This window comes from Talpa occidentalis, unplaced genomic scaffold (assembly GCF_014898055.3).
Source record: "Talpa occidentalis isolate TD23 unplaced genomic scaffold, MPIMG_talOcc4v2.1, whole genome shotgun sequence".
Classification (NCBI taxonomy): Eukaryota; Metazoa; Chordata; class Mammalia; order Eulipotyphla; family Talpidae; genus Talpa; species Talpa occidentalis.
Window position 1 is genome coordinate 145,302,794 of NW_026555331.1, and position 18,839 is coordinate 145,321,632.

Consider the following 18,839-nt stretch of genomic DNA (forward strand, 5'->3'; position numbering starts at 1 on the left):
ATCACCGTTTTGCTCGAGAGGAATCTGAGACATGATGAGGGGGAATGGCCAAGTGAGATCATTGGGCCCCAGCAGCTAGTGATCAACCGTGAGTCACGATCAGGTGAAATATTGATAATTTGACCAATAGTGTCTTGTTTCAGGAGTGAAAGAGGCTTTGCAGAGAGAAGTAGTCACAGTGTCCAGCATGTTATGGGTGCCTCCCCACCCTGCCATTGTTAGTTGAGCACTTCTTTTTGTCTCTTCTTTTTTTTGCATTTAACCCATAAAAGGATTCTTAATTCTAAGAATCAAAAGAAAAATAAAGCTGAGTATTTAGTGATACTTAAAAAAATTTTTTTTTTTCAAATCGCTTCAAGACAGTAACTTAACTCCATGCCCTCTGGTGGGAGAAGCAGAAATTCTAATCTGTTCTAGGTAATTATGTGGTTAGTAATAATACTTGTTGGTTATTTGGATACTAGTAGATGCCATAGATAAATCAAGTAAGCAATTGTTATTTTAGAAAGCAAGATCTTCCGTGTAAGAGAAAAAATACAAAAATCAAAGAAGTTACATAAAAACTTTACAATCCTAACTTTGAATTAGAAATATCAATATGAATTTTCTATGTAATTTATGTTATCTAACACTAGGTCCTGAAAGAGCCTAGAAAAATAACCAACGAGTTTGCCAAGAGCCCAGATTGTTTTCTTTCTTGTTTTCCACTAAAAGAAACCCTGACACCTTAGGTAAATGGCTAATCCTGGATTTGGGACAGAAAATATATAGACAGAGCCTGGAGCATCTTGTTGTACCAGTTAGCAAGGAAAACATCAAAAATTGCTGGGGTTGTGACAAAGGACTATAGTAATTCAACTTGAAAAGACTCCTCTATGTCAAAGAAGGAACAATTTGAGCTTTAAGAAGAAGAATGACTACAAAGAATTGAAACACATCAAAGATATCATTTTTAGAATATGTGCTGTTGGAGCAAACACAACATCAAAAATATCAAAATCCATTGATGAGAGTAACACTCAAATGAAAATCTCAAAACACTCACATTTAGGGAATACTAAGAAACCAATTCATAATTCTGCAAACTAACAAATATCTTGTCTCTCTTGTACAAATTGCCTCTTCTTTAGGGTAGCCAAACAGCTGGTGAAAGAAAATTATTCCGTCATTTTAGCTCATGTATGTAGAATGAAGGATGGGATTGAATTTTCACAATTTTGCAACTCTAAACAAAATAACGGATATGGGCAATAAATAAATAAATGATTGTCAATGACTGATAGGCTATTGGGTGAAAGGCTGATAGAGAACTTCACTAAGAGATGGTGAGATGGGTAACCCCTGAACTCACTGAACAATCTCAGTGCCGCTGAAAGAAGTCAAGCAAATATTATATAGTTCCTGATAAGATGCAATAGAAAAAAAGTCTACAACATCACGTCTGAGGTAGTATCATTAAAAGAAATTGAACCTGAAACTAATCAAGCCTCTAGCTCTACCAGATTTTATATTGAATGAAGAAATAGATTCAATCATACCAATGTGGATGTAGTAACAAAAATCCAGAATGTGGGCAGTCCTTTGAGAAAATGACTGAAATTCAACAAATAAGTGTCAAGAAAAAGGAGGATCTATAGACTAAAAGAAAAAAAAATCAATCAAAGAAGTGAGTTGATCTCATTTGGGTTCAAATATAACAACAAAGAATGAAATGAAAAAGAGAAAATCAGGGACATGCAAGCAAGTATGGAAGTTTGATGATATGAAGGAATGACTGATGAATCATCAGATGTGAAAATGATATTATGGACATGATAGAAAAACCCTAATATTTTAGAGACACATGCTGAAATATTTGCAGATAAAATTATATGATATTTGGGTTCTGTTTTAAAATAATTCAATGATGGGATGGGGGTGGGGTGCATAAGGACATAGTTGTGTAGATGAAAAAAGAATGGGCAAATGTGGAAAATTATTGAGGAGAATGGCAAGTCCATTAGGATTCTTTTACTAGCCTCTGCTTTTGAAGATGTGTAACATTTTTCAAAAACAAATTGTTCAGAACATGAGCTTCTGGGATTCTTAGACAACACACGTGCTATCAGATCACGAGTAGCAGAAGAGTCAGAACTCCAACAGGGAGTGCCTTTTCCCCGGACAGAGGGTCACGGAGCAGTGCCCAGCAGCTCATCAAGGTCACTAGCCTTGCTAACTGTATCTAGTGTTGTGTGGGCTCCTGTGGAGACTTCAAAGGACAGTCTGACTGACATGTTCCCTGCCTGAGGAGTTTTTAATCTAGTTGGGGACACCAAAGATACACATAAAAACAACTATCCTGTAATGTAGCTATTATTTGTTTTCTTAAAACACTGACACGGAGACACAAATATTCCCAGATGGGAGATAGATCAATAACACTCAGAAATAAGTCCATAAAATCCTCTTTCCCAAGGGAGTCCAGGAAGAGTACAAAAAGTTGTTATTTTCACAGAGAGGAAAAAGTTCAAATAATTGGTCTCTCAGCCCATCTGAGACCCAGAAAGTCATAAAGACAAGCAGTTGTAGAACTTCTACTGCCTCCTTTTGAGAATTTGTCCAAACTCCCTTTCAAGGGCTGTCCTTTATCTGATAACTTTGAAATAAAGTAGCAGAAAAATCATCTTCTTTTGATTCTAAAAAAAAATAAGTATACATTAAAAAAGACTGATTATGTTATAGACAGTAAAATGAAAATTAACAAAACTTTAAATTAATCAAGATATGAAAATACCATTCAGTAAGAGTAAGTTGTACAAACTTATGACTAAAAATCTCCAAATTATACACTTTAAAACGGTGGCTTTTAAACCCAAAATTTGAGGGGCCTCCCCTGGTGGTGCAGCAGTTAAGCACTGGGCTGCGAAGCTGCCCACAGCCTCTGCAGCACCGGTTCGATCCCCAGCTGTGGGCGAGGATCCCAAATGGTGCGCAGACCTCTCCTGCTGCGTCCGCTGCTCCCTTCACCAGTGTATTTCCTCGGTCTGCCTGTTCTGTTCCCCACTCTGGCTCTGGTGAATTCTCTCACCCTCCCGTGCTTGTGACTGTACCCAGTGCTTATATAAATAAATAAATAAATCTTAAAAAAAAAAAAAGAATAAACCCAAAATTTGAAAACTGACAGTGCAGCTGAGGCATCCAGAGGGGTAGGGGAGAGGCAAGAAGAACCTCCTTTCTCTTATCTAAGAGTGGGGAATGACTATGACAGACAAAGGGGTGGACTGTTGGTGCTTTGGCGGTGAGAGCACTATGGTAACAACACCCGAAGGGAGAGCCTATACTTCCAAAATCAAACAATGTTGTAAACCAACATTACCACAATAATTTTTTAATTAAAAATAATAATACATTAAATGGTTTTTATTGTTTGTAAATTGTAGCCCCTTTAAAAAAAAAACAAATGCAAGTCTTCACAGCATAAATGATTAAAATGATTCTGAGCATTTGTAGAGAACAAAACCACTTAGTTTGATGAGAAAAAATTTTTTAAAAAAACCCAGTAAGTTCATCTTAAGTTCAGTTACAACTAAAAGGCTTAACAATGAGTTCAATCTTCAATCAACATATAATCTCTTTCCCTAGTGAAGTCTATGACTTCTCGTAACAATTCAATCATGTTTTCTAATTTTAACAATCATAAAGGCTTATGTTTTAGAAGGGTAATAAAACAATCTCCAGTACGTCTTTCTGTGTTGAACGGCAATGAAAAAAAGTAGGAAATCTGCCACTTACAATTGGGCCAGATGAGTCTTAATTTGACATTAACTATTTGCACTGTAACGGGATTGGGTAGCTCTGTGTGTCATAAATATCCCAACCAACCTCCTTTCTCTTATCATCTAAGAGAAGTGGTTGATCACAGACCTGGCTGGCAGTACTAGGCACAAGATAATAGCTTCAGAGTTTCTCTTGAATTATGGCTGATCCTTCACAGGGAGAGTCACTTTTATGATTTCACGTTTTTCTCGAGAAGAAATCTTTTATTACTTCATTTCCATTGTATGGAGAAAACTTAAACATGGCATGTTTTTTGGCAACTGGTGAGATAAAGAAAACAGAATTCCTTTTGGCCGTGACATTCGGTTGGCCCATGACATTGGACCTCCAGAGAAACAAATGTAACCCTTACCTACTACCTTGAGCCATAAAATGAGCAATGCTTACATGATCATAATAAAAAGCTGTTTATTCATTTGTAGCTTTAGGGTCAGTATTTGAATAAAACACACAGACTTGATTGTGGCTTTAGAACTGAATGAAAATAGCAATACTCTTGGCAATGAGACTGTAAAATCAAACAAGACAAAGGCGAGAGGTAGAAATGAATGAGGAAAGATGGAGAGCTATGTAGGCCCCATATCTCTCTGCGCTTTAAGTGTGCTGTCCATAATTACCAAAATAATTGAGAGAATAGCAAAAAAGAAGAGAACAACAATTACATCATAACATTTATGTAAAATAAAAATGCAAGCCCCCCAACTGCTCATTTTCTATTTTACATAAATACTTGAAAATTCAATTACAGTGCCTACCTATGGAGCAAATGCATAACTCAGAATATAGGTGCAAGGGAACAAGTTAATATACAATGAAAAAATATAGCCCAGGGCCTCCCTGGTGGCACAAGGGGCTAAGTCTCAGCACTATGAAACTATTCGTGGCCACTGCAGCTTAACTTTGATCCCCAGGCAGGAAGCTGACCCATATGGCACAGCAGACCTCTCCTGCCTTGTTTGCTGCTCCCCTCAGCAGTGTATTTCAGTCAACCTGCCTGTTCTGCTCCCCACTCTGTCTCCAGGGAGTCCTTTCACACACACACCACCTCCCTACACACACACACACACACACACACACACACCTCTGGCCTACACCCCAGCTCTTGTATGCATAAATAAATAACTCTTTTTAAAAAAAAAAACAAACCTAGCCCCAAGGGACCTGACGGTGTGTCCGCAGTATGCTGAGCCAGCTCCCTCCAGCATTTTAGAGCTAATTGTGCACATCTCTTGCCAATTTAGCATTCAATAGCATCACCCTGGTCATTTTAAATCAGCATTGTGGGAATATTGACACCACAGAAACAGGCAAACACTGTAAATCAAGGCACCTTTCCCCCAACTTGTTATTAAGCTTTTACAAGAACATCACTGCCCCAAACTTCATATTCCTCCTTTCTTAGCAGATTCTCAACCTCAAGAGGGATGAACTGTGAAGGAGAGCTGGAACCTGAAAACGTTGAACAGGTTATTCTGATACAAGTCTCCCGAGCTAGCACCCCCTGGGAAGCCCCCACAAAAGAATTGGGTACAACCTAAATAAGCACCAGTAGAAAAATGGCCCAGAAGATTAAGATATAGGTTCCCCCACTATCCGAAAGGAGAGTGTTCCTATGAAACCTTTCCTAAGTCAAAAAGTCAGAAAGACATAAAGTAAAGACACAATTGCTGTTAATTTATGTGGAAAATTTTTTTCCACTCACAGATGTCAAGAGCAACATAATGAATCATCTAAAGAGCACATAAAACATAAAATAACACTATCATACAGTAAAAGAAGGGATAATATAACAAATACATAGGCTGTATAAAGCATTTCCTAGGGAAGAGCATGATGGGGTGACTGCTGGGGTACAGCAGTCTCTCTAATGGCTGCTCTAATACTGACTCTCTAATGGCTGCAAGAAAAAAAATGCAAAACCTTTCACCTTTTGTCCTGAAAGCAGAAATCCTCTTTGGGTTTATTTTGGCTAGTGAACACAGGTGCAAATGTAGGTATTTCATAAAAGCCAAGTGATAGAATGTGAACTTTCAGAAAATGGGGGATACTTGTATTCCTGTACCAGAATAAAGGCTCTTAAGTGACAGACTGCTTGGTGTTGAAAAGCATTTTCCAAAAGGTATATATGTAATGTTTATAATGACCCCAATTTGTAAAATTTTATTTAAGCAAATACCTACACAGAGGTTTCGGGTTGTCTGAAATAGCGTTTTCTCTTTATACGAGTCAGTATAATATATACGAGTCAGTAAAATCTACAAGGGTTTCTGTCTCCAGAGAACTTACAGCTAATGGGGGTAAAGACAAGTATTCAGGGATGAACAAGGACCAAGCGGAGGTTGCTCTGGTAATCAAAGGGCAACCTCACCTCTGCCTCCTGACACCTGACAGGCTTCCGCAGACAAGTGTAAACTAAGCAGACGTGAAGGATGAGTAGGAGTTGGTCAAGAGAAAAAGAGGATGGAATTACTGGTGGCAGACAGAATTTCAGCTTTTTTCTTTCTTTCTTTCTTTATCTAGTTTCCTGGTTGTTTGAATTTTTAGAAAGTCTACTTCTTTTACCATAAAAAATTTTTTGGAAGCCATGTGCCGTTGACATGTGCTCAGGCTGCTGGCAGGTCACTGTCCCAGGTCACGCGCCCTCTCCTGCCCTATGTGACAGGCCATGGCTACTGGGTCAGCCTGGACACTGTCCAGAAGTCCACGAGGTGGTCCAGGATGGACGAGCCCTGAGCGCAATGGTGGTGCCTCAACACAGAGCAGCTATGAGGAACAGCTGACCACTGAATGACTCACTTGAAGATTGTCGTGTTGGAAGGCAATGTCACCGCAAAAAAAAAAAAAATGATACCATTGGAAAAAGAGATATAGAGGACTATCTGGTGGTGGAGGGGTTAAGCCTCAGCACTCTCAAGCTGTCACCAGCCACTGTAGCATGTGTTCGATCCCCGGCCAGGGAGCTACCCACATGGTGCAGCAGACCTCTCCTGGCTCACCTGCTGCTCCCCTCAGCAGTGTATTTCAGCAGATCCGCCTGTTCTGCTCCCCACTCTGTCTCTGGTGAATCCTCTCAACCCCCGCATCTCTGGCCTGTACCCCAGCTCTTGTATGCATAAATAAATAAAAGAAATCTAAAAGAAATAGATCTAGGATACCTATTTTTAAAAAAATAAAAGGAAGTGACAATAAGTGAATTCAGTTCCAGTACTTGTCCCGGCTGGTTTCAGATGAGCTTGTGTTCAGTGCTAACCTTTCTCCAATTCAGTAATAAGCTGGTATATGAAAGTTAAAAGTTTGCAGGAAAATGCTCTTCACTCTTTTTAAAAAAAAAAAGTGTAAGAAAAACTTGAGAAGAGTTCAACCTAGCTTGAAAACAAAAATTAAAAAAAGGTATGGAATAAAAATTTTAAAAAAATGCTACAATAGTGGATTTTGTCATGTGTATTTGATCACAATTTCCAAAATTAAAAAATAAGAAAAAGCACACATATATCTAGTAAATGTTTATAACAGCTATAAACCACAAATTAAAAGAAAAAAATAAGATCCTCATAGGCTAATGGAAAGATTATATTAACAGGTAATTCACACATATAAATTGTAACAGAACAGGAAAATTGTTCACTTCCATAATAACTGATAAAGTTGCAGAAATGAACCATTTCCGGTATCACTGTATACCTGCTCAGGAGCAAACATAAAGAGGAAGGCGAGCAGGTGAGAGGAAGCGGGGAGAGAGTGGGAGAAAAGGAAGTCAGTAGTGAAAGTGAGACTAAGATTAAACTTTTTTCTTCTCAGTTTCCTTATCTGAAAATTAAAATAAAGCCCACCACCTGTGAGAGAAGTAGCTGGATGCCTTCGAAGTAACAAGCCCTGCCTTGTACCTTGCTGAGGTCGGTGGCCACGGGAATGCAGGTGGAGGTTGTTGGGGGGAGCTTCTGGGAAAGCCCTTCTCTGCCTCCCCCCTCCGCCATGGAGAACTCAATGGCTGATTCTTCTGCAGGCATCTTGTGTCACGATGTAAAAGTCAAGGTGGAAAGATAGAAACATTGGGCTAAATCAGCAGCACAAGCTACAGAGTCTGATGACATGGCGCTTTCCTGGCCTTGGCTTGCTTGCTTACCACCAACTTACACGGGAAAGAAAACAAAGCTCGCTCTTGTTTAAAACAATGTTGTTTCTGGTCTCTGTTACTTGTAATTTTTTTTTTTTTTTAAAGCCAGTTAAGTGAAGTGATGGGAGGTGAAATGGAACAAAGTAGCTCCTGACTGGTTGTGGTCCACTGTAAACAATCTAGACATTTCAACCAAACAGTAAGTGTGACTGTCAACCGATAAATTATAAATTTCAAGTGTGTTAAAAAGGTTGAGTGAAATAATATTTGTATAATTGGCACAGTACCCACTGCAAAGCAAGCACACAGGCAGTCTGCTGTCAGAAGTTGCTTTGGGGTGGAAGAAACACATGGACAAGGGTCCCTACAACAGAAAGTTCTCGTTCCTGCCCTGACAGGTCATGCAGGGTCTTGAACAACAGAATCGCCATGGTGGGCATGTTGCACGGGGGCTGAGAGGTGTTGCTGGAGATTATCAGGTCTGGCATTTCTATCTGTAAAGGGGTTCACAAGTCAAGTCACTAAGAGAACATTCAAACACTAACTCAGAGTTAACAGATATGGAAACTATTCCCTTAGTATTTGTAGTTTCAGGCAAAAAATTCATGAAAATTTTCGCGAGGGACAAAATGTTTCAGAGATGGAAATAAGGAATATTTCTGATAGTTTGTAATCCCAACTGTAAGATGGGAAGAAGCTGAGTTGCACATCTGTTCTTTTGTTCCCAAACCCTTCTAAACCCTTCTATTGTAAGAAGGGGACAGGTGCATGGATGGATGGTGGATGAGTAGACAGATGGACAATCAGACAGACTTAAAAAAAAAAGTAGAAAATAACATGGTGAAGAATCTTCACATCCTTCACCATCAATTCCTTAAAAACAACAATTGGAAAGTAACCCATGACCGACCTTCAAAAAACCTGGTAAGAACTGAACTGGGACTTTACTAGCACACTCAAAGGCTCAAATGGAGTCTGAGCATCATTCAAACAAATTCTAAGGGATGGCTGGACCTTTTACTCTGCTGCATTTTGCTACACTGAATTTTTTAGCCAAAATAACTGAGCCACTGGAGCACTTTTAAAACTGAATTTTGTGTTGTATGACGTGATTTGTTTTGAAATATCAATAAAAAGAGTGACTCTTTCATACGGTATTTGCTTCCGACCAAGCATGAATGGTCAGATCCTCAACCCCCCTCACACCCCCCAGCAGGAAAAAAAAATTCATATCCACATGTCCCCAGGAGTGTCTTACCTCTGTCTGTTTCTTGGAAAGCTCCCCAGGTGCCGACTCTCCTGCTCCTCCTTGTCACAGCCAAGCCTCACACAGAGATTGGATTTTCTGGCGCTTCTGAACTTTCCTTCCCAAGAAGCCTGGTGTCAGATCTTCTTGGCTTGCAGCTCAGTTCTGAGAACAGGATTCCTTAAGAAAACACCTTGCATCCCCGGCAAGTGAGTGACACTTGGGTCACACCTCCTTCTCAGCAGCCTTTCACTCGATCCCTTTTTAAAGGGGAATTCCCATCTCTCCTTGGGACAAAAAGAGGTTGCCAAACCTTGGAGGAAATTGATGTTGTTCTCAGGAAGGTCGGGGACTTCTGCCAGAGTAAGTTCCCAGCACCAGTAAAGGGAAGTGTTGCCCTTTGAAACATTTTATCATAACTGTCACTTTAGAACAACAGAACAACAGTCCAGCACCCACTGAAACACTAAGTTTAGAGAGTTGCGGAGAAGGGCAGTAGCACCTGAGAGCCTGGAAACTGTGCAGGGGCCTGGGGCACTTAGGATTTATGGTGGGCCCAGACGCAGCACTCACACCACACCTTGGTCTGCTCATGAGAATTTCTATAAATTCATGAGAAAGTGTCTAATCCTATAAAGTCAGCTCACCTGGTTCCGGGCACTGAGGCCCTCATCCTTGCCAGGGGCTTTAGAATCCCCTTTCTCACAATCCAGAGGGGTGATCACTCTTACCACTTTGGCAACAAGGGGAGCAACCCCATTTCGTGGCCGAGGACACACCTGCCCAAGTGTGGGTTTAAACTCAAGGGCAGAGAGCTTCTGACTCCAACAATCACCTCAGGCTCCACCTGTTTTAATCACTAAATGAGTGCTGAGCATTTAACCGTGTCTTATACTGCAGGACAAAGCGTGACAATGATATGGGAGGAGACCTGGAAGCTTCCTCCATCAGGTGAAGGCTCAAAAAAAGACACCTGTCCAGAAAGTGACTTTGAACTTGGTCAGCTCTTCTGGAATGTTATTTAGCCCCAGATTCTATGTGAGAGTGCTTCCTAAGCTGTTAAACCATACACCTACGTAGAATATGAATTCTACCAGGATAGTTGCCATGGAAATTATAATTATAATTAACCTAGATAAAGGTCATTCAGACAAAATAGATGATGGAACAAATAATATTCTGTACCTGGCTTTTAGCAGTTTGTCAATCCAGGTGCCTTAAGAAATGACTTTGGGGCCAAATAACCCAGAGAACACAAGGGTAGACAGACTGGTGGGCGCTTCACAAAGGCCCAATTTTGGGGCCATTTTTCCAGAAGCCGCTCAAGTCTACACAGCCTGTTCCAGTCACTGCAGCATAAAGCACCTTGAGAGTAAACAAAGTCGTGGTGATGTCACGTTGCCACACTTCATTCCAGAGGACTTACCTCAGGGCACCCCACTGGGCCTGGCCCCCCACCACGGCCCATTATTCACTCTTCCTTATCTGGAGTAAAAATTCATGAGAAAGTCCCTAATCCTATAAGGTTTAGCCCCAGACCAGAAGAAAAGGTGTTTGAGGAAGGAGGAAATGAAGAAATAGAATAACCATAATCTTCTCTGAGATTAGTTTGTATGACTCTATTGTTTAGCTTTGCCCTCTAGCTATCCAGGCTAAATTTTACAGAATAATCTTGAATGACGACATCATAAAGAAAAAAAACGAATTGCCAGAAGTTTATTTTCTTAAAAATAATACTTAAAACAGTGCAAGGAAACATCAGTCCAGCAACCCCCCGCCCATCTCGCAATCATTTTGTGTTTGACAACCAAGATCCCCGCAGATTGAAGTCACTGGCCAGCGCGGTGGCTCCCCCAAGGCTCGGGTACGTCCCATCAAATCCCAAGGCTTACTATAAACACACGCTTCCTGCCTGCAGTTGGCCAAGAACAATCATCCCACTGACGCCTTGCCCAGGGGACTTGAAGACCAGAGCAAACTTCTGTCTTTGGCACAGGGACCAGGCGGCCGCTGCGGCCATGGCTACTCCTCGGCGGTCCCCTCCAGGATGTGCTTAAAGGAGAATGGAGCAAACTTGTAACCAGCCCCCGTGTAGAACTTGTTCTGGAACTCCACCCTGTCGTTGGGGGCAAGAAAAGGGGGGTTAAATACACACACAAAAGGGGGTTAAGCACAGAGGCTGGAGGCTGGCGGGTTTGCGGGGGGCTGGGGGGCTGGGGGGTGCAGAAGCTGATCCTTCGGCTTCATTTGTGGCTTCATTGACTTCAGTTCAAGCACAAGGTCAGGAAGGGCAGCAGGGAGCCGCCAAGAGGGCCAGCTGCTATGAAAATCCCTAGATTTTTCCCCCAAAACTCTCTCCTCCTGCTGACTGCTTCCCCACCCCACTTCCATCAGGTTTCTGCTGGTGACCCCACAAACACAGCATAGCACCCAGCCCTCCCCCACAGGACACCCTCGCTGCGCAGCTTGGCCTGCTGAGCAGCAGTGAGAGGAGAGCCTGAGGTCAGACGGGGTGTCTCCTCTCCATCCTGATGGTAAGTTTCGGGGTTATCCACCGGAAGCTTGAATGCCAGTTTTCTAGGCCACAGAACAGACGCTGCGTGTGATCGTTTGCGTTTGCGTATGTGACCGAGTCCATGTCCTTAATGACCTGGGGGAACTGACTCTGCCACCCGCGCCAGGGACACCGTCACCCCCTCAAGCCTGAAATGTGAGAAGCCCTTTCAGAACTGCGGCCACGGGGGCGCAGAGAACGTCAGCGGAGGCTGAACGCGGACTGTGGCTGCGGCACACGCTCGCCATTCTCGCTGAATGTGATTTGGGACAAAAAAGGAAATTTTAACAAACATTTCAGTTAATATATTTGGCAGTGATGGCCGGTAGCTTGGGACACACGTGAGCTGTGAAGGGTGCCCGAGGGCCCCTCCTCCTGCAGGAGCCCCCTTCTGCTCCCACTCTGTGCAGGGCTGGGCCGCCCTGCTGGTGGCTGATGCCCACACTCGGCTGCGAGGGTCAGACGTGCCAGGTTGGCTCAGCGCTCCCTGTGGGAGCCTCCCCCAGATCTGTCATCCAGCGACACGGGCAGGCGTCCGTGGTCATGACAAGAGAACATTTTCGAGAGAAGGAAACGGAACAGCATTTCATTACGGGTCATTATGGGTCAGCCATGTGTGCTCGGCAAGTCCCCACTCAACAGCCCGGGGCAGTGCAGAGAACTGTCATCTAAGGGAGAGTAGTGGGGTCACATCCATCTGCAGAGGTGTGACCCCACACCCCTCAATCATCCACGGTGTTGTAAACCAACGTTTCCTAAAAAACAGTAACTTTTAAAAAGAAAGAAACTTTACCTGTAAGCAAAGCAACATTTAACGAAACCACGTCCTCGGATAATGTCACTTTGTCGAAGGGGGAGGGTTTTCTTACCAGGTTAGAGTGAAATGCATTGAAGGAAAAAATGTTATTTGAGGACGCGCTGTGCGTGTGTAGTTAGTTTTACACCAACAGACAATGAAGGTTCCCAAAAGGTGCGGAACCGGCTGCCGTCACACGGCAGAGCACCAGGCTTTGCCCCCAGGCCTGCCCCGTCCACCTGCCCCAGCTCACGCGAGCCCCTGCAGGAGGCCGCCCTTACCAGTGCAGGCGCAGGGCGTGCAGGAACGCGGAGAGGCCCTCCATGATGAGCAGGATGGCGACCGTCAGGACAGCAAAACAGGCAAAGATGATGAAGACGCCGACGAGTCCTCCCCAGCCCTTTATGCGGAAGCCGATGCTCATCACCATGGTCCAGAGCACCTCGGACAGCTCTGCAGGGTGTGAGAGAAACGCCCGCCAGCACGGGTTATCCGCAAAGGGAGATGATTTGCCCAGACCGGCACGCACGGTGACCCGGCAGCTCCCACCATGGCGGGGGACAGGGCATGGGCCCCTCCGGCTCCTTCGTGTCATCGAGCACAGCAGCTTTGCTCACAACAGAGGAGTTCCCACCCAGGGGACAAATGCGCGGTGTATTTGTCATCGGTGGTATATTATTCACCAATGACAGGGAGCAAAGTAGCTACCAGTGGCAAGGCGGGTAAATCCTAGTGACATAATGTTACGACAAAGAAGCAGAACACAGGGACTCCCTGGTAGCACAAGGGGTTAAGTCTCGGCAGCCACTGCAGCACGAGTTCGATCCCCAGTCAGGGAGTTACCCACATGGCGCAGCAGACCTCTCCTATCTCGCCCGCTGCTCCCCTCAGCAGTGTATTTCAGTCCGTCTGCCTGTTCTGTTCCCCACTCTGGTGAAGCCCCTCACCCTCCCCACACCTCTGGCCAACACACAGATCTAAGCATCTAAGCACATAGAGAAGGGAGGGAACCAGAAGGGAATTTGCGTAAGGAAACGAGCACTAGAGACCACACTGATGCTAAGCATTCGAGTTTCTGCTGTAAATCGATGATCAGGCATTTTCATCGTTTTGGTTTCTATCCTTTGAGCACACCTCACCTCAGACTGGCTTCTCTGTTCCTGGCATTATGCTTTGCTCTGGGGATGCAGAGATAAAAGGCCAGGTCCTTTCCCTGCGGGAGGGCACAGTCTCATGGGAGACAGGCTCACCGGGACAGAATTGCAATCGGTGCTGGGACAGCTTCCCCAGAACCCAGACGAAGGGCACCTGCCTGACTGGGGGCCAGGGAGGAAGATTTCCAGGGGAGACGGCCTCTGCCTGAGCTCTGAAGGAGGAATTAGGAACCGGGCAGGGACAGGGAGGGATATTTCAGGCAAGGGAGCTGCAGGCCAAACGCATTCAGGAGCCCAGAGTGGGGAATCTTCCAGGGCAGTTCCTCGTGGTCCCTGCCAGTGAAATGGGTGAGGGTGCAGGGAGTTGGCGATGAAGGACATACGAAGAGACAAGACTGGAGAAGCTGGTCAAGGTCAAGAGGGGTCTTCAAAGTAAGTTGGATTCCTGCCTAAGTCAACCCTGGGGCTCGACTCTTTTATCAAAATTGTATTCCTGGCCCCGGCCTGACCCTGGAGGGTGGTGAGTGGACCAAAGTGGTGAACTCTGCCTCTGGGTCAGCTCTGTGGGCAGCCAATTGGGCCCCTCCTCCAAGGCTTGCACTCAAGGCAGCCCTCTCCAAAGGCCAGCACCTTCTAGGAGGGTGTGACAGCTTGAAGAGTGACACCCTCCCCTCTGAAGATGTCCTAATCCTGAGAAGCCACTGGAGGTCACATGTGGCCGTCTTTCTGCAGATGGGGTTAACTGCAGACTGCCGAGTTAGAGCTTGTGCGGCGTAACTGGGCCCTTGGAAGCAGAGGGCAGGGGAGGCTGAGTCAAGATGTCTGACAACAGACGCAGCAGGCGTGATGGGGCCACAGCCAGGGATACGGGCGGCCACTAAAAGCCAGAAAAGGCAGGGAACGGATTCTCCCCAGAGCTCCCGGAAGGAACAAGATCCTGCTGACACCTTGGTTTCAGGACTACTGGCCTCCAGAACTGTAAGATCGCAAATCCGTATTTACACAAGAGCTCGGGTATAGGTCAGAGGCTCAGGAGGGTGAGAGGATTCACCAGAGACAGAGCGGGGAACAGAACAGACAGATGGACTGAAGACACTGCTGAGGGGAGCAGCGGGCAAGGCAGAAGAGGTCTGCTGCGCCACGTGGGTTTCTCCCTGGCCAGCCAGGAATCGAACCCGCGCTGCAGAGGCTACAGACAGCTCCACAGCGCTGCGCGCAACCCGCTGCACCACCGGAGAGGCCCGCAAATCTGTACTTTTTTGTTAGAGCAGCAACAGGGAAGCAATGCTGAGAGTGAACCCCAGCGATGTGGTCAGACGCCCGACCAACGTCACCCCTTCCGGGGAAAGTAGAGCCATTCTCCAGGGGAACACACCAGAAACAGCCCAGAGACTCCCCTGACCCCCCAGGACAGAGTCCACCAGGCCCCCGGGGCTCACTCACGTGCATGGGCCAGGCTGAGGGCCCAGAGCCGGAGGTAGGAGGCTGTGTTTGAGATGCAGCCCAGGCAGTACTCGATCGTGTGGATGGCCTGATGCACAAAGACGTCTCCAAAGTTGAACTGAAAGAGAGGACTTTGCTTTACTTCACCGAGTACTCTCTACACATAGCACAGAGGACACGCCGTGGCTCTGCTAGGAAGACGTTTCCAGCTGAAGTATGAAAACAGAGATTCATGTGCTTGTAGAAAGTGAATGCAAGGGCCTCCCTGGTGGTGCAAGCGGTTAAGTCTCAGCACCGTGAAGCTGTCCGCGGCCTCCTTAGCACCAGTTCCATCCCTGGCCAGGGAGCTACCCACATGGCACAGCAGACCTCTCCTGTCTCCCTGCTGTTCCCCTCAGCAGTGTATTTCAGTAAATCTGCCTGTTTTGCTCCCCACTCTGTCTCTGGTGACTCCTCTCACCCCCCACACCTCTGGCCTGCACCTCAGTTCTTCTACCAAAAAAAGTCTATTCCTTATGGTGGGCCACTCGGACACACCTGCCACTTTATGCCAATGAAGTGACTCACTCAGAGTGAGCACCCCAGAGTGATATAAGAGCTGGTCACCAGAAAGACCAGGAGGTGCTGACACTTGGACCCTCGCTCCAGGGGGAGTCAGAGATGGGGTGCAAATACCCAGGTAAAAATCAGGTCAAATAATAACCTGCCCACATAATGTGACCCCAGTAAACTTTGGGCACTGAAGCCCAGCAGCACTCTGTGTGCATTGCCACACATCCGCGCTGGGAGAGTGATACATTCTGAGCTCACAGAAGCTCACAGAAGCTTCGATCTGGAACTCTCCCAGTATCCCATCCTGTCTGTGTGCCTCTTTGTCTGCCCTCTGATTGGGTGTCATTGCTTCTAAGCTGCCTCCCGGCTTCATGGAAATGTCCTTTTGTTAGATCCTAACATTACCCAGGCTTTGGGGCCAAGACAACCATGTCATGAAAAACCTCTTAAGTTTTATGCTTAAAGTTTTATGGTTGGTCATAAAAGTTAAATTACCTCATACTAAATTAAATTGGTGGAAAATGCCTAGTTGCCATTGTTCAGAAACTGCAACACAGGAAAAGCTTGTCCAGGGCACAATCTTTCTTCGTTCCATTTAAACTATCTCCATGTAGTGCGGTCTATTTGGGACACCTCAGCAAGTATTAAAGATGGAAAAACATTCATTTGAACCCCAAAAGAGGCAAGCACGCTTTTGCTACAATAACTTTGTCATTGTAAGCACAGCACTGGTCACAGTTCTGGGAAGCATTTTCTACAAATGATTGAACTGGGAGTCTGGGGTCTGAGGGGTACCCTGAATTTGTTACCAGCTGCCCTGAAGTATGAGGGTGGTCCCGGGGGTCCCCCAAACTTGTGTGGCTTGCGTCAGAGTGTCAGATGGGCTTGGCAGACTAGAGAACTCTGGCCTTCCCCTTGAGTTCAGGTAATTTCTGAGGAACATAGTGGGAGGGAACCCTGAAGGGGAGCTCTAAGGGGGGAGTCTGAGGGTGAGGCCTGTTTGCCTCATGATGAGAGGCTGACAGGGTTGTACCTGGGCCAGCGGCAGTCCCACCAAGGACAGCCGGGTCACAGAGCAGGAGGCAGGTGAAGTCTGACTGGGTGTATGCTGAGGGCACAGAAGAAAACATGAAGGTGTTGCTCTGGACAGGCTGGGACCTGATGGATCAGATGTGTGGGCTGGATTCTAAAACATTCCAGCAGGCCTGACAGACTGAGTAATATCAATGACCACCACTATGGGTTACTCTCTACCTGGAATCTTGAGGGAGGGGAATTCATGATTCATATTTTGCACTAGTCTGATTAACCATCCTAAGGCAAATGAATATATTTTTAGTACCTAACACACAACAGGAGCTGACAAGAGCTGTTCTCAGGCCTCTCTGCAGAATTAGTATAGGGTTCCAGTAAAAACCCCCGCCTGGGTTCAGGATTGTGGGTGACTTCACTCACGGTACACAAACAGCCAGCTGGCTGGTCTGGGAAAACAGGCCCACATTCCTGAGGGGGCGTAGCTGTCCTTGGCCAGAAAGGGGCGGGAAGGGATGAGAGAATCAAACAATTCGTGAATTCACAGGAGAGACAGATCACGTTACAAAGATAAGTCAACCGAATCAAGGCAGAGCTGGGGCTCACACATAGAACAAGGAGACCAAGTCAGCCATGATGGGAAAGAGCAAACTAAATGAGGCTGACTTTAGGGGTGCAGCTGAGATTTAGGGTCTCCTTTGTCACTAGATGGGAAACTGAGTCTCCTCATACTCGCAGATGGGGTAACACCTGGGCTAAAATATTAAAATTCTCCCAGATTAGGTGGTAAGTAGCCATTGTTCTGATCCTCAGAGGTGCTCCCCCTTCCCTGAGGGATCCCCAACTTCCCAAGACACAGCAATTATAGGGCTGCCACCAGCTGGGTCCTCCCGACACTGCCACTTAAATCTATTCTGATGGGCTGGTGTCCCGTCCCACCATCTCCCCCGACTCCATCCTGCTTCTAGAATCTGTACAAGCTGGGAAGGCTTCGGTATAGAGTCCCAGGTACCTCTTCTTCATGGTCGTCCTGGGTCCCGTGGGCGCTTGCAGCTGCCTTCGGCCCAGAGCTCACATAGAGGGTGGAGTTTTCCCCTTCAGTGTCTTCGATGGCATTTTCTTGGATCATGGATGCCTGCTGCTGTAGGGAAGAAATGAAGAGCGAGGTTTGCCCTTAGAACTGTAACAATGTATGTCAAATAAAGGCTTCCATTAAATAGCAGCCATAGGTGGCCTCCCTGGTTGTACAAGGGGTTAAGTCTCAGCACTTTCAAGCTTTTGGCAGCTACTGCAGCATAAGTTCAAGCCCTGGCCAGGGAGCTACCCACATGGCATAGCAGACCTCTCTTGTTTTGCCCGCTGCTCCCCTCAGCAGTGTATTTCGGTTCGTCTGCCTGTTCTGTTCCCAACTCTGTCTCTGGTGACTCCTCTCACACCTCCCCACCTTTGGCCTGCACCCCAGTTCTTGTATGCATAAAGAAATAAAAAATCTTAAAATAAATAAATAGCAACCATGGACCAAACACTATTCTGAACTCTATATGACCTCAAGGAGCCTTTGTGACAATCTTTATGTAAACACAATTATCACCCCACTTTACAGAGACTTAAGCTACAGCACAGAAAGGTTAAGAACTGGGCCCAACACCCCACAGCTGGTGTGGCCGGTCAGTGGCAGAGCAGAGATTCAAACCCGACAGTCTGATTCTGGGGCCTGCGCTCATCTCCGTGGTGCCCCCGAAGGCATCAGGCACACCAGGCTTTACCTCCAGACAATGTATGTACAAGAGGACCTGTCTGTTGTTAAAAAAAAAAAAAAAAATACTGTCATAACATCAGCGGTGGCTTCAATACGGCTCTGTAAGCGGAACACTCAGATTTCTGGGGGCACGGTTAAGTAGAAGAACTAGCAACTGAGATGGTCTGGATCTGTGTCGGCCAAATATTCCTATGTTGAAATCCTAACCCCCAAAGATGATGCTACATGCCTGAAGAGGGGGCACCTGTGCTTCCGGAGCATGGACAGTGCTGGAAACCAGAGTTACATCGTTACCAATATGTAAACACAGAGGACATGCTGAGAGCAGGGGCCCAGGTCATGGGGGTGGGACTCCAAGGGTGCCCTGAGACAG

General features: G+C 45.8%; 2 protein-coding genes across 7 annotated transcripts in view; both read right to left on the reverse strand.

Annotated features, from left to right (window-relative positions):
• The window catches only part of SVOPL (SVOP like), a 59,585-nt gene extending 50,051 nt beyond the window's left edge, over positions 1–9,534 (reverse strand). Inside the window, exon 1 of one of the 2 annotated variants that reach the window (XM_037514115.2) lies at positions 9,189–9,534. The gene's annotated coding sequence lies outside the window, so the exon portion shown is untranslated. Of the gene's footprint in view, positions 1–7,700; positions 7,994–9,188 lie in introns of those variants that run through there. The other variant, XM_037514125.2, reaches the window with a different exon arrangement.
• Positions 9,535–10,853: 1,319 nt separating this feature from the next.
• The window catches only part of ATP6V0A4 (ATPase H+ transporting V0 subunit a4), a 46,911-nt gene continuing 38,925 nt past the window's right edge, over positions 10,854–18,839 (reverse strand). For all 5 annotated transcript variants that reach the window (XM_037514190.2, XM_037514199.2, XM_037514206.2 and 2 more), the window contains exons 18-21: positions 17,720–17,848; positions 15,124–15,241; positions 12,808–12,979; positions 10,854–11,292 (exon numbers count right to left, since the gene is read on the reverse strand). In XM_037514190.2, the coding sequence (XP_037370087.1) occupies positions 11,199–11,292; positions 12,808–12,979; positions 15,124–15,241; positions 17,720–17,848 (513 nt within the window). In that variant the 3' untranslated portion in view covers positions 10,854–11,198. The remainder of the gene's footprint in view (positions 11,293–12,807; positions 12,980–15,123; positions 15,242–17,719; positions 17,849–18,839) is intronic.